At 49.3% G+C, this 14,113-nt stretch overlaps 1 protein-coding gene across 1 annotated transcript; it reads right to left on the bottom strand.

Moving 5' to 3' along the window:
* Positions 1 to 2,179: 2,179 nt before the first annotated feature.
* Positions 2,180 to 13,046, bottom strand: LOC133358373 (glucose-6-phosphatase 2-like). The gene is made up of 5 exons (XM_061576678.1): positions 12,785 to 13,046; positions 9,732 to 10,238; positions 8,870 to 8,979; positions 7,207 to 7,428; positions 2,180 to 5,763 (listed from the first exon to the last, which is right to left on the bottom strand). Exons 2-5 carry the CDS (start codon positions 9,947 to 9,949, stop codon positions 5,246 to 5,248), a joined length of 1,068 nt encoding a protein of 355 aa, XP_061432662.1. The 5' UTR covers positions 9,950 to 10,238; positions 12,785 to 13,046; the 3' UTR covers positions 2,180 to 5,245.
* Positions 13,047 to 14,113: the final 1,067 nt, after the last annotated feature.

Here is a 14,113-nt window from a genome sequence, read left to right as displayed (position 1 = left end):
GTATTTTCACGAAGGGGTCTTCTGTGGGATGTTTGTTCATTTTCTCGTCCTGTGTTTTGTTTTTCTCTTGCGTAGGATGAGAATACTTTAGATAGGACACAAAGTTTTAAACAATCTGTATAGATAGGTCAGCAACCTACTTTATATCTGCACTGCCACATTCAGACCATGTTGCAGCCTTGGCGGGTTGAGGCTTGACCACACGGTTTCTGACCACAAATCCCTTGCGACCAGCACACAAACATTCCTTTAATCTAGCAGTGGCTCGGCCCAACGGTTGTAAATTATAATGATCTAATACCTCTTTCTTTGCTTCACTTGAATGTGTTTTGGTTCTGTCTGGCTTTTGTCATTTTAGTGACTCAAAGGTCACTCTTTGCAAATGGGACACTAAGCCCTGGTCTCTTGATTTTTCACTCCCGGGTTATGCAAAATCAACTTTGAAACTGTGTGCCGATTGTCAGTGATTCCGTCGGATTTTCTGAAAATCCGCAGTTTTTTCTAGGCCATTTAACATTTTTTCTTGCTAAATATTGCCCAAGAATGTATCTTCTTGCCAACACGTGGATAATGCCAACCTCGAAATCATGCACAGTCATTATTAGTTGGGCAGAAGTTGTATGGAGTCTCGGGTCTCCGTAATCGGTCACCGGATAATAAGTAACTGGATAATCATTCTGCCTCTTCGTTTGCTGTCGTATGGCGCCTTGCAGAGATAAGTAAATTATTTTTTGGAAAGGCAACAAGTGTTTTAAAATTGTCTACGTTCTTTTTGCCGTGCTAGATTGAATTACTTTGGTGCTACCGTTACAACAATAATTACTCATTTACCCAGGAATGTCATGCTGAATTTGAGGACCCCCATTTGCAGGAGGGCTCCTGTGTTTGGTGGATGTTTGGCCAACACCCAACGACTTTGAATGTTCTTAGCTCTGGGAAGGAAACTGGGGAACCAAAAGGAAACCCACACAGAGTGGGGAACGTGCAAATCCCACGCAGAAAGGTACCTGCGTTGGGAATCAAACCCCAGGTGCTTCTCGTTGTGAGGAACACTGCACTTCCACCCCTGTCCACGTTTCACTGGTCTAGGTCAGGGGTCGGGAACCTTTTTGACTGGGAGAGCCATAAAAGCGAAACATTTCTAAATATATTTCATTGAGAGCCATATAGTATTTTTTTACGTATAATAAGTTAAATATGTCTTAGTTTTAATGCGACTTCTGGTGCTGCATGGTTTTGCTGATGGCCTTGTGTTGTCTGGTTCATACGACGTGGTGAGGTTGAGCTTCATGCAGGCGTGACCCGTGAAATTTATCTTCAAAACTAATTTCTGTTAACTTTAAAATGAACGGTATTATTCAGCAAATATCACAAGTATTTTAAAATCAGTTCCAAACTGATTTTTTATTTTATTATTTTATTATTTTTTTCAACTCAAAATTGTATGGGAGCCATATGCCATCACTGGAAAAGCCGTATATGGCTCGCGAGCCATAGGTTCCCGACCGCTGGTCTAGGTGAACAGAATCGGACTAAGCAGGCAATGTATCCTTCCCATGTGTGTCTCCACGTAAAAAAAACTAAGATTGTTTTACATATCGCATCAGTAGCACGGCCTTCTGAGAGTGCATACAATCTTCTTGGTTCTTTCGGTAAAGTCACGTAGAAGCGAAATAATAAAATAAGAAAAATAATAAAATAATTCTCACGACGTTTCGGCTACAACGCAAGCAGCCGTCTTCAGGTGACGGCTGCTTGCGTTGTAGCCGAAACGTGAGAATTATTTTATTATGTTTTATTTTTATTATTTTATTACTTCCCTTCTACGTGACTTTACCGAAAGAACCAAGAAGATGAATCCCTGCAGTCACGAAAGCTTTAAATCGAAGTGCATACAATTTCAGCAGAAATGGTTCGACACAAGCAAAACTTTGAATTCGGTGTCTCTTCAGCAGAGTTCAGCTTGCTTGAACCAATATGCCGGTGAACGGAAGAGTTTCGTATGTGCTCCATCGGTCTGCTCCCACAGGCTTGTCTCTGTAATCAATTACCGGGTCGAGAGTTACTGGCAAATTATTCTCCTCTCGGTTAACTCGTCACAGTGTATGTTGGCTTCAGTTGACCCGCGTATGCACTTAGGCACAGAAAAGAGCACCTGGGGTGCGTGAGTAAACAAGACGAGGATTTGTGTTTTTTATTTGAATGAAATTGGCAACGAAGTGCATCTCCGTGAAGTCGGCAACAACAACAGCAGCAGCAGAAGCAACAACGCCACAACGACCATTGTACAGACGGCACGTGAGGCAACGACGACAACAACTGCATTTGCTAGATTTCGTTCAATCTGGAAGTCCCTAAGTGTGTTAGTGCTCTAATTTAATTTCTACGCGGCAAATATTCACTTGAGCTGCCAGTTGCAACCGCAAATGGCACTAAACCCTCGCTTATTTTGATTTGGGTTAAGGCGCAGCCCCCGCAATTGCTCCCTCACGCTGCTGCTGGCGGAAGGGCCTCCGAGTAGAGGGAAGATTTCGGGCGCTCAAACGCGAGGATATTTGCATCCCCAAGTTTTTATGCACCGGTCAGATCTCGGAGAAGGTAGGAGCTACAACCCAACAACCCACACTTTACCCCAGCACCTGCCGACAAAATAAACTGTCGTGTACGCAGTTTATGATAACTGTAGAGTGGACAGGTGGCGGTGTGAAGTGTGCGGGATTTAAGGAAAATTGCACCATTGTTTCAACGAGATTGAAAACTTTTTTGACAGTTTTTTGTGTGTGTTGACCTTCCCCCGCAGCTCCGATTAGCGCGTTTGGGCTACGTACGGTGCGAAAGCAGTTGAACGTACAAAAGCCACAGCTTCCGTGCCGGTAGATCGGGTAGAACTGGCGACCCCTGGATTTGCATTTCCGGCGGACTCACCGCGACACCACGGCACGGACAAATCAAATGCTGGAAGCGCTCGCGGGGAAGAATTATTGCCGTTACGCTTGAGTGAGTTTTCAGACTCGCATCTGAAATCCGAAAAGATCGCAAACAATTGAACGACGGCCGATGCCTACTGTGCGCTATATGCGAGTGGTGGCAAAGGCCTCATTATGAACCGTCCGCGATGACCTAACACACTCGATGTAGCGTGTCCTTAACTCTAAACGCTCAACAACAACAAAATTCGTTAACACAAACAGCACAATCGATTCAGTAAAGTACAGGACTAGTATAATCACTTTGCATTGCTCAAGAGGACTGAGGCCTGTTGGTGGCTTGGGAGAAGCCTTCATCCAGCAGTGGAATGATCATGGCTAATATTGATTTCCCTGCTCAAACGAGCATCTATGCATTGGTGCTGCTCATCTTCCGTTGACAGCCCAGAGCCGGTGGTGAAAGAGGTCAGATCGGTGAACAACCACGTACCAATGCTGCTCTGAGTGTGGTCGGTTAATTGGTCAGGGTGGATTTGTGACGGCCGGTTATGCGATGCTGTGCTTGTATTAAGACTCGCTTTCAATAGGGGTTCTGGTTGTGATATTTGGCCAAATATTATTTTGTAAAAGTCAGCATTGTATCCGGGCCGATAATATTGATTGCAAATGATGGGACTGTGTCGTGAAGGCGTAGGCTTATAAACCGTCGTAAATATAGAACATTTTTTTATTTAGTACGTTTTGAAATAATTCGTCACGATTTTAAAACGCATGTTTTTTGTGCATTGTCCTGGAATCGCAAAGTCGTGTAGTACATTCGATAGCTGCTTTTGCATTACACCACAATAACTTAACTTAATAAGGCAACGTCGCAAAAACACGAGTATAGGTAACGTATCGCATCAACACACGAGCCCGGCACTTACCCGGGTTTCACTGAGATACGTTCTAGCTTAACTAAACAGTGTCGGGGACACGCATTTAACCCCCTCTCTCCGTCTCTCTCGCTCATCTTGGTCTCTTGAACCAATGCCACACAAAGACAAAGATCACCCCCCTCACCTCCCCATGTAGCCTTTGAACAGACTTGTTGGGGCAAGCGCTGTGAGCGAACACCACTGTGAGTATGGCAAGGCCCCGACCGGTGGGCGATATGGCGACCACCATGCCCGGCAATCTTTTGCCTTTCCGCAGCGCTGATGATTTCACATCACACCGGGGTACTCGCTCAAGGCCGAGTCGACTTCGAGGGAGGGGGCCGGGACCGGGTCCTCAGCAACAGTGCGATAACAGCCCTGCCACAGCTCCCAGACGCTTTGCTCGACGGGGAGAGAAACGAAGAACGCCGGACACGCGCGGGTGCCCTGCGTCGCGTGCACGTGCACGAGCACGTGCCCTCAAGTCGGCAAAGTTCCATGGCCACCGCCCTCCTCCTTTGAGTTCGTCCGTTGCATCTCCCTGCGACCGTGTCAATCGATTTACGCTTTCTTCTTTTTTTTCCCGTTCCGTCGTCTTTGCCTCGTTCGCTCGCTCCGTTTTTTTTCCACCCGTCCCCGACGGCGGCCGTGGCCGTTTGTCGAGTGTGCAGGCGGTGCAACTCCGCTAGGGTCCCCCATTGGGGGGCCCGGCCGGAGGGCGATGGCGTGGATGTTGGGTTACAAAACAAACGGGGGGGGGGGGGGGAATTCCCCGCTCCTCTCTCAGCTCCCCGTGTCCCCTCTCCGATCGGTCTTGAGCGGAGACGTCCTCTCTCAACCACCCACCCCTGATGCCACTCTAAAGATCTCCCGCGCTCGGGGATTACATTCAGTCGGCACACCGAGTCCAATATACCTCCTGCCGCGATGGCAACGATTAGTCTCGTGCAGCCTACTTTAATACTTCAACTTACCGGTGATCCAGCACACCTCTTGCTATGGCTATGTCTAGACTCGTCACTGGCCACTTCGGTGAGGAATTAAGCCCTGCCCAAGCCGTCGAGGGTGAGAGAAGCTTTAGGCCTGCCCGCTAGGGTTGCCACCCGTCCTGGTTTTCCCAGGATCGCCCCCTCTGTTTTTTCTTTTGAGACAAGCTGTCCGGGGTAATCTGTCGGTCGTTCCAGAACAAAAAAAAATAACACTAAGAAGTCCTGGCTTTTGTCAGCTGTCTGACAACGGTACACCCCGAGACAATGCGTTTACCTTCCCCCCCCTCTCTCTCCGGCATTGCCGCACGTACTCCCTCCTATATAATAAGTCCCGTTTATTTTTTTATCCGATATTTAGAGAGCGCAGGCAACTCTACCGCCTACAAAGCCGCCCCCGCTCGCCCGCGGGGGCCTAGGCCAGCTTGTGGTGGCGCGTTCCCGCGTCGAGCAGGTGGCGCAGCGTGTACGGCAGCAGCGCCAGCGCGCTGAGCGGCACCAGCAGGCTCTTGCAGAACGTAAGCACGTAGAACGCCAGCTCGTCGTCGCTCGGCACCTTGACCCCGTCGTACAGCCTCAGCGTCACCACGGCGGCGATCGCGCAGGCGGCGCGGAACGCCGGCGCCTCGCCGCGGGCCCCCGCCAGCGCGTCGCGATGCAGCCCCGAGTTGAGCGCCAGCCCCGTGCCCGCCAGCACGCCGAGGTTGCGCACGAGGCCTGCGAAGGGCGTGCTGTCCAGGTGCACCCACTCGGGGTGCAGGCACCACTTCTTGGCGAAGGCGACGGTCCACAGCAGGTCGACGCCGACGGCGAGCAGCGCCAGGTAGAAGCCCAGCGCCAGCGCGAAGAGCGCCGCGCTGGTGCCCACGTAGCGCGAGAGCGGCGCGTCGTGGATGCAGGACACGGAGCCGAAGAGGTCGGCCACCGCCATGCCTGTGCGAGTGTGTTGCGGGGGAGCAGAACGTGAGCTCGCTATGACGGCGCTTGTCCCCAACAGTCTGTTAAGGTATTCATTTTCGTAGGTTTTTTCGGTAAAGTCACGTAGGTAAGAATTTAATAAAAATAAAATCAAAATCACGACGTTTCGGAAGCAACACAAGCGTCCGTATTCAGGTGGAACAGTCACAGCACGATTGCTGTATCAAGTGAGAGAAGTTACAGGAAAACCGTATTTGTATATATACTGGTTGAGGGGTGGGAGGAGCCAAGGTGGGCTCTGAATATTATAAAAAAAAAATCCAGGGCCTACCTTGGCTACTCCCACCCTCAACCAGTATATATATAAAAATACGGTTTTCCTGTAATTTCTTTCACTTGATACAGCTATCGTGCTGTGACTGTTCCACCTGAAGACGGAAGCTTGTGTTGCTTCCGAAACGTCGTGATTTTTATTTTATTTTTAGTAATTTAATTTTTTTACCTACGTGACTTTACCGAAAAAAACCTAAGAATGTGAATCCTTGCAGTCATGAAAGCTTCAAATCTAGAGTCTGTTAAGGCTACACGGGGGATCTTTGGTGATGCGGCGGTTAGCGCACCGCGCTACGAACCCGGCGAGCCGAGTTCGATTCCCGATCACGGCCGCTACCAACACCGGTGACGATTGTCTGAACTGGTCCTTGGCCCTCCCGTAGGTCGTCTCGGCCTCAAATAAGTACCTGGCGCGATGTGTAAACGTCACCGCTAGGGTAATAAATGCGGCCAGGCGTGGTGCTGGCCACCCACTCGTGTGCTGTGCCACTTGCCCCCACAAACTGTTAAGCGTATATGGGAAAGCTTTGTGTGCGAGAGCACGCGTGGCGTAAGCGAATCGGAGGAAAACCTTAGAGGTGCTCTCTGGATTCATGTTACAGAAAAATAGGTTGCGTCAAAATTTGGCTCACTCAAATTCTAGTGCGCATAATAGCATGATAAGCTTACAAAGTAAGTAGTCTTATTTTAATCTCGTGTATCTCTCCCGTCATCTCACTACATAGACCTCTTGTCTACAGTTCTTCACATTTCACTGCATCGCTTACGTGGCCTGCATCTCTCTATACTCTGAACTCACGACATCTCAAGTTTTTTTGGAGGGCGAGAAGGATGAGAAAGATGGGGATGACGAAGGAGGAACAGGCATAGGAGGAGGCAGTGGAGAAAGGAGGACGATTGGGTGGAGGATGAGGAGGTAGTGGGGAAATGAGATGAGTCTGATGAAGAGAGTGAAGACGAGGATGACGATGTGGAGGTTGAAGAGAGAAGGATGAAGACGAGAATGACGATGTGGAAGATGACGATGAGTTGGATGAAGCGATAAGGGTGCCGACGCGGTGGAGGAGGGTTTCGATGAGGGTTGCGATGAAGAGGAGGAGGCGGAGGATGAGTTCCCACACGTACCGGCGAGCGCTCCCAGCAGGACTTGGTGTGGGAAGTGCGCGGCGACGAAGAGCCGGGAGATGCCGACCCCGAGCTGCACGACGGCGAAGGCGCTCCAGAGCGCCGCGCCGAGCCAGCGGCGGGTCGCGGGCCCGCGGGCCGCCACGGCGCGCGAGTCCAGCAGGGCCTTCACCATCACGTACCACACGCACGCCGAGCCCATCGCATGGCCCGACGGGCTGCCTGCATCGTGCGGGGCGGGTGGGGTGGGGTGGGGGGACACGCGAGCACACGTGAGATACTGAATCTGAACAAGTATAACCCGTAAAAACAAAATTTTTCACTATAAATCCTTTATATGCGTGGCGGCTAGAGTCCTCTCGTCCTCTGGCTTGAGATGGCTGCCACCTATGGGTCAGATGATTGCATTGCAGCATTAAGCAATTGGTAATTAAATATAATATTTTTGTCCTAAAAAGTGTAAAATTTTGGAAAAAAAATTTCACGAACATTAATTGTCACGCACAATGAGTCTGTGTGGAAATGTCAGCTCGATTGGATCACGGGAAGTGGGTTAAAAAACGACCGAAAGATTTGCACGGTCGTAAGCAAGCAAGCAAGTGAACTTAATATAAAGGATTTAAAAATGTAGACTGGAGGAATCCGATGAGCTCTGAAGATCTTTTCCACATTTTCTTGGTTCTTTCGGTAAAGTCACGTAGAAGGGAAGTAATAAAATAATAAAAATAAAACATAATAAAATAATTCTCACGACGTTTCGGCCACAACGCAAGTAGCCGTCCTCAGGTGAAGACCAGGTCTGTCGGGAAGACAGCGTCTGAATGTCTTCACCTGAGGACGGCTGCTTGCGTTGTGGCCGAAACGTCGTGAGAATAATTTTATTATGTTTTATTTTTATTATTTTATTACTTCCCTTCTACGTGACTTTACCGAAAGAACCAAGAAGATGAAACCCTGCAGTCACGAAAGCTTTAGATCGAAATCTTTTCCACAGTTGTCCAGCGTGGGCGGGTCAGCGAGTTGCAACGTCAAACAATGCAAAGAGGCTCCCTAGAGACAAAGATCCCCTGTATAACCTTGGCAGGCTGTTGGGGCAAGTGCTATACTCTTAGGTTTTTTCGGTAAAGTCACGTAGGTAAAAAAATAAATAATAGAAATAAAAGAATAGTGATTTATTATTATTTTATTTCTATTATTTTTTCTATTATTTATCCCCATTATTTATTTATTTTCCCCTACGTGACTTTACCGAAAAAACCTAAGAGTATGAATTATTGCAGTCACGAAAGCTTCAAATCTGGGGCAAGTGCTGTTAGCGCCGATGAAAGCCGGCACGGCGCACGAGGGTCTGGTGTCTCCGGCACCATGCCCGGCCACCTTGGTCTCCACGGTGTCGCTGTTTACACAACTCCGGGAGGTACTTATTTAATGCTGATTTGGCATACGGAGTGCCCATGACCACCAATAGATATTCAACTGATGATGGCCGTGATCGGGAATCGGAATATGTATTGATACCAGAGGAATCCGATAAGCTATGAATTTTGGCAACTGGGTTCGCAGCGCAACGCGCTGACCGCTGCACCACTGCTCCCCCACATAGATACACCACGCTGCGTGTTGGTGAAGGGGTGGTGTGTGGGGGAGGTGGAGGCTTGCTCACCTGGGCCCGTCTCGCAGGTGATGGGGAACTGCTGCAGGTAGGGCACGGTGCTGTTCACGTAGAAGGTGGTCTCGTGAACCCACCAGTAAGGCCGATGTCCGAACAGGATCCTTCACAAGGGACATGATGACACGTGGCATGAAGGTGACACGACGCGGGAGACACGCTTCTGTGTGTGTTTGATCCCGATTGAATCATTGGTTGGTGCATTTTTTGCATTGGGATGTTATGGCCAATACCAGTTGGTACGTTGTTTAGGACATGGGAGGAAATCGCAGAGCCCAGAGGAAACCCATTGGGAACAGGGCGAGAATGCACAAACTCCAGGAATCGAACCCAGGTGCTTGTTGCTGTGAGGCAGGATTGTTCCCGCTGCACTGCCTGACTGCCGACCCTAAAAACTAAACTACAAACTATATGTTTCGGGTCTTTCGGTAAAGTTACGTAGATAGGTTCAAATTAATAAAAAATAAAATTAAAAACGACAACGTTTCGATCGCAACACAAGCGGTCGCCAGGATGACGACGATCGCTTGTAGTTTTTTGTTTATTTTTATTAATTTGAACCTCTCTACGTGACTTCACCGAAAGACCCAAAGAATATGAATTCCTGCCGTCACGAAAGCTTTAAGTCAAGATTTAAACTATAAACTTGATTTTTTTATTGTTACCATGTAAGGCCCACTGAGCTATTTAGCTCTTTTTTCAGAAGCGACCTGGCCACAAACAATAGCCCAAATTAAGGTGGCTTATACTCGCGTGGAAAACGTCCAGCATCCAAACACTCAACGTGTGACGTTCATTCTAAACGTGGTGTGTCGCGAGCGTTGTTGGCCACCGTTCATCACCCGCAGGATCTCACCACTTGGACATGAGGTTGACCCAGTCTCCCAGCACGGCCGCCCACACCATCCTGATGCCCACGTCACGGCGCAGGTAGAAGCAGATGGGGAAGTAGACAAGGAAGGCCGTGCGGATGTCACCCACGTTGGACATGAAGTCGAGGGTGTGCTGCTGCCCGCTGAAGACGCTCTGCACGTGCTGGATCACGGACACCTCTCCGCCGTGGAGGCGTTCCATGGCTAACCGGTGGCCTGGGAAGGATGTGGGGAGCTGAGGTAGAGAGCCTGGGCTGAAGATGAGATCGAGCTGGGGATTGAGTGAGGATTGCACTCGGCTTCTTGGTTAGGCAAGACCGCTAGAGGCTTAGAATAGGACTGGTCTGGGTTGGAGATGAGTTCAGACTGGACTTTGCTGAGATAGGATTGGGTCTGTTCTGCGGTGGTTGGGGATAGGCTGGGCTGCAAACAACAGCGACACACCACACGTGGCCACTGATGAGTTGTGAGACCTGACACGGGACAAAGACCTGGACAGTCACACACAGGGGTGGGGGTGAGGGGGGAGGGCAAGGAGGTAAATGAGTACGTACGTTGCGTGTATGCGACGAGGCTGAATTGTGGGCTTGATCTACTCTATAGCGCACTGCGCTATGGACGCGGCGTGTAACGTCAGCGGCGAGCGATGATGATGATGATGTCTGAACCGATTCTTGAAGAATGGTCAAACACACGTCACGCCGACACGGCGTGGGGTGACCTTCATCCACGCAGTGGATTGGCAAAGTGCTGAATATCTTTTTCTAGATTTCAAGCTTTCGTGACTGCAAGGATTCATATTCTTAGGTTTTTTTCGGTAAAGTCACGTAGGTGAAACATTAAAATTAATAAAAGTAAAATAAAATAAAAATCACGACGTTTCGGAGGCAACAGCTGTCGTGGCTGTGACGGTTCCACCTGAAGCCGGAAGCTTGTGTTGCCTCCGAAACGTCGTGATTTTTATTTTATTTTACTTTTATTAATTTGAATGTTTTGCCTACGTGACTTTACCGAAAAAACCTAAGAATATGCTGAATATCTATACTGATAGATATGTATATATATAGAACACGTAGGCGTTCGCGACCAATATCCATAAGAGGGTGTGTTAAATAATCCAACCGGTAATGGATACCCATTGTAATGTATATACACTCATTAACCCCCCCCCCCGGCCTTCTCACCTGAAGGGCTCAGGTGACGACATATTTATCCGCTGTCTATTTAAGAACGAAACAGGAGGAGGATGTCTCCACTAATGTGGCTGTCGGCTGATGAAGCCGGTTGTGATTATTGGCGAAACGTCGGAACTCGGATTGTGAATGTTGTGGATTTACTCTCCAACACACAACCGGTGGTGCTGTACTAGTACACTACATTATACACTACACTATACACTACACAACTATATACTACACTACTATACACTACACTATACACTACACACTAGTGCTGTACTAGTAACGAATTGACCACGTTCTGCTTACGTGACACTAAACATTGGCTGTGGCGGGTGATGGCGGGTTTAACGGCACATTTATATATATACGTGATCTCACCCCAAACAAAACCTATTATAGATGTTTGTATTTCTACAATAGCCTACGTGGCATATACCGTATTCTCCGGATTACGAATGAATAACGAAATAATAATTAGCACTGCGTGTGGCCTAAAAATTCGTAAATATATAATTGGCAACGGTTCGGGCAATCGCCCTTCATTGTAAATCGGTCAGAGGGGGAGTGGGTGACACGAGTTGGAGACTGCACTTGTTTTACACCATGGAGCCGGATAACAAAAAAAACATTAAATGTCTAATGACCAGTTTTTACAAACGGCATGTGACTAGTAACGCCATTGGTAACATACGGGGCAAGCCATTCAACACCGTCACATACACAGTACGACAAAATACACTTTTTTTTTAAATATTCAAAGTAAAATCAAACGTTCTCAAACAAAGGGTGTTCGTATAAGACGCTCCGAAAAGGAAGACGCACCCCAAATCTTGTGCCCGGTGGGTGTCAAATAACGCACACACCGGAGTATAAGAAGAATACAGCACGTACATAGGGGGTCCATCCTAAACCTTGGAACAGTTTTAAATACCCGAGCTCAACCCCCGCCTGCTCTGATGAGTCCTGTGTACCTGATACCGTCGATGCAGACTGATAACACCGTCCAGAATGTCAGCGACGTGAGAATGTGGAATAAGAAAATAAATGTTTTATAACAAAAAAATATACGGTGGGGGGGGGGGAGTGCGTCTTATCATGGGCAGAAGTCAGAAATAATTCCCCACCGTTATCGTGCTCCGCTTGTTACGTTATCCATGATGACACTCGGACACATTCGGCGATGTGAAACAACACCGTGGCGCGGTGTTCAAAACAGGTAAAACAACAACAAATAGGCGACGTTTCAAACAATGGCCCTTCTTCAGAGCGAGCACATGCGTTGTTTAAATCGCGCTTGTGCGCCACTGCCGACGCAGCAGAATGACTACATAATTGATGTTAATTATCTCCCCAGCGGTATTAGAATGGCTGCAACAGCAGTCAAGAGGATCGGCAAGTCGCTTTTGTTAGGGTAAAGTTGTGGGTACGAAGCCCAATTAACTGCAGAGGGTCCCTATAGGAGGGACCCTTCCGACAGCAGTGGCGTGAGTAATCAGTTGCAAGACTGCGCCTCTGCACACAACACTGCACGTGTTGCGCACAATGCCCACCTTAATAGGCGCTCGCAAACAGCGCTCTCGATCGACCTCGATTCTGTGCGGCTGCCGATACAAATCCAATGGACCATATAACGTGGCAACTGTTTCAACCGTGCATTTGGAGGCGCGTGGGTGAACGAGGTGGGTGTGATGGATGGATGGATCTGCAATTCACCAACTCTCAGACGAAACAACTGAATGGCGAAATTGCTCAGAACTGAATCTCTCAGAAGAAGTCATAAACGGGCACACGAAATCACGATCACCACCATCATCATCAATAGCCCCATGAGATGTGTGCAAGCGAACACAACTCACCCTTTCGCGGCACCAGATGTGATGTTGTTGATGCTGCCGCCGCTAAGTATTGCTCTACCACAATACACCAATTACAATAATGACACAAAAAACTAAAATAACCCGACGTTTCCGACGAGGCGCCTAATTCAGGAACCACTGCAGAAAGCCCTCGCTACGCGCAGTGATGGAACTCTGAAGCGCTAAGACTTTGACGGCCGTCGACTCGTCCTGTGGGTTGATTCCAGCTGTGGCTCTGTGCACGCAGACCTCTGCCCGACTGGGAGCACAGAGACCCTTTATATAGGAGCCGTGTTGACGACGACGAGAGGGCGAAAGGGGAGAGGGAGGGGAGCGCTAAGTGGTGGTGGTGGGGAGATGGGGAGTGGGGGCTGTGGGGTGAGCAGAGGGGGGTGGTGGAGGGAGGGAGGGAGGATGAGGTGAGAGCGGGGAGGGGCAGAAGGTCGCTGGCATGGGGAGACAAGTCGAAGTGCGGTCGATACGGGGAGACGGGCAGAGTAAGGATGGGGAGTGAAGGCAGCAAGAGGAGGGAGTTCACGGGGAGACACGGACGGAGGGGAGAGGTGGTGAAGGGATAGAGAGAGAGAGCATGACCACGCTTTCCCACCTGATGACGGACGCTTGTGTTGCGCCCGAAACGTCGTGATTTATTTTCTTTTCTTACCCACGTGACTTTACCGAAAGAACCAACGCGTATGGATTCCTGCAGTCACGAAAGCTTCAAATCAAGATTGGATAGAGAGAGGTCAAACGGGGAGGCATGAGCGGAGGGAATGAAGTGAGACACAGGGAGCGGGGAAGATGCAGGCTGGGGAGAGGATGGAGTGACATGAGACGTGGGGACAGGGGGGATGGAGAGACAGGTGAGGGTGGGTGGGTGGGGGGTGAATGGAGATTTGATGAAATGGAGGTGGAGAGGGGAGGGAGCGATGGGGGCAGAGGAGAGAGAATCGGCTTTAAGTTAGACACGGGGAGAGGCGAGAGCAGAGGGATGGGACGGTGAGACAAAGACGCCAGGGATGTAAAGACGAGGAAGGGAGGGGTGGAGAGTCACGGGGGAGGGAGTGAAGGGGGGAGAGTCAACGGGGAGCCGCAAGGAGGGAGTGAATGGGAAAAAATATTTTTAAAAATTAAAAAAGAGATAAAAGGAGAGAAGAGAGATACAGAGGAGGAGGAGGGGAGGGGGGGTCAGTGAAGATTATCAATGGAGAGACACGGGGGGAGAGGAGTAGGCGACAGCGGGAGTGGAATAATTCGCTGTCCCTGCCCACCCACCCCGGACGGCCGTGCTGATGTTTGTGCAAGTTAACGCCGACCCGCGGATGAGCG

This window comes from Lethenteron reissneri, chromosome 61, assembly GCF_015708825.2.
Source record: "Lethenteron reissneri isolate LAM-NWPU_2019-01 chromosome 61, ASM1570882v1, whole genome shotgun sequence".
NCBI lineage: Eukaryota > Metazoa > Chordata > Hyperoartia > Petromyzontiformes > Petromyzontidae > Lethenteron > Lethenteron reissneri.
The sequence above is the reverse complement of the archived record's forward strand: the minus strand, read 5'-3'. Positions and strand labels throughout refer to the sequence as shown.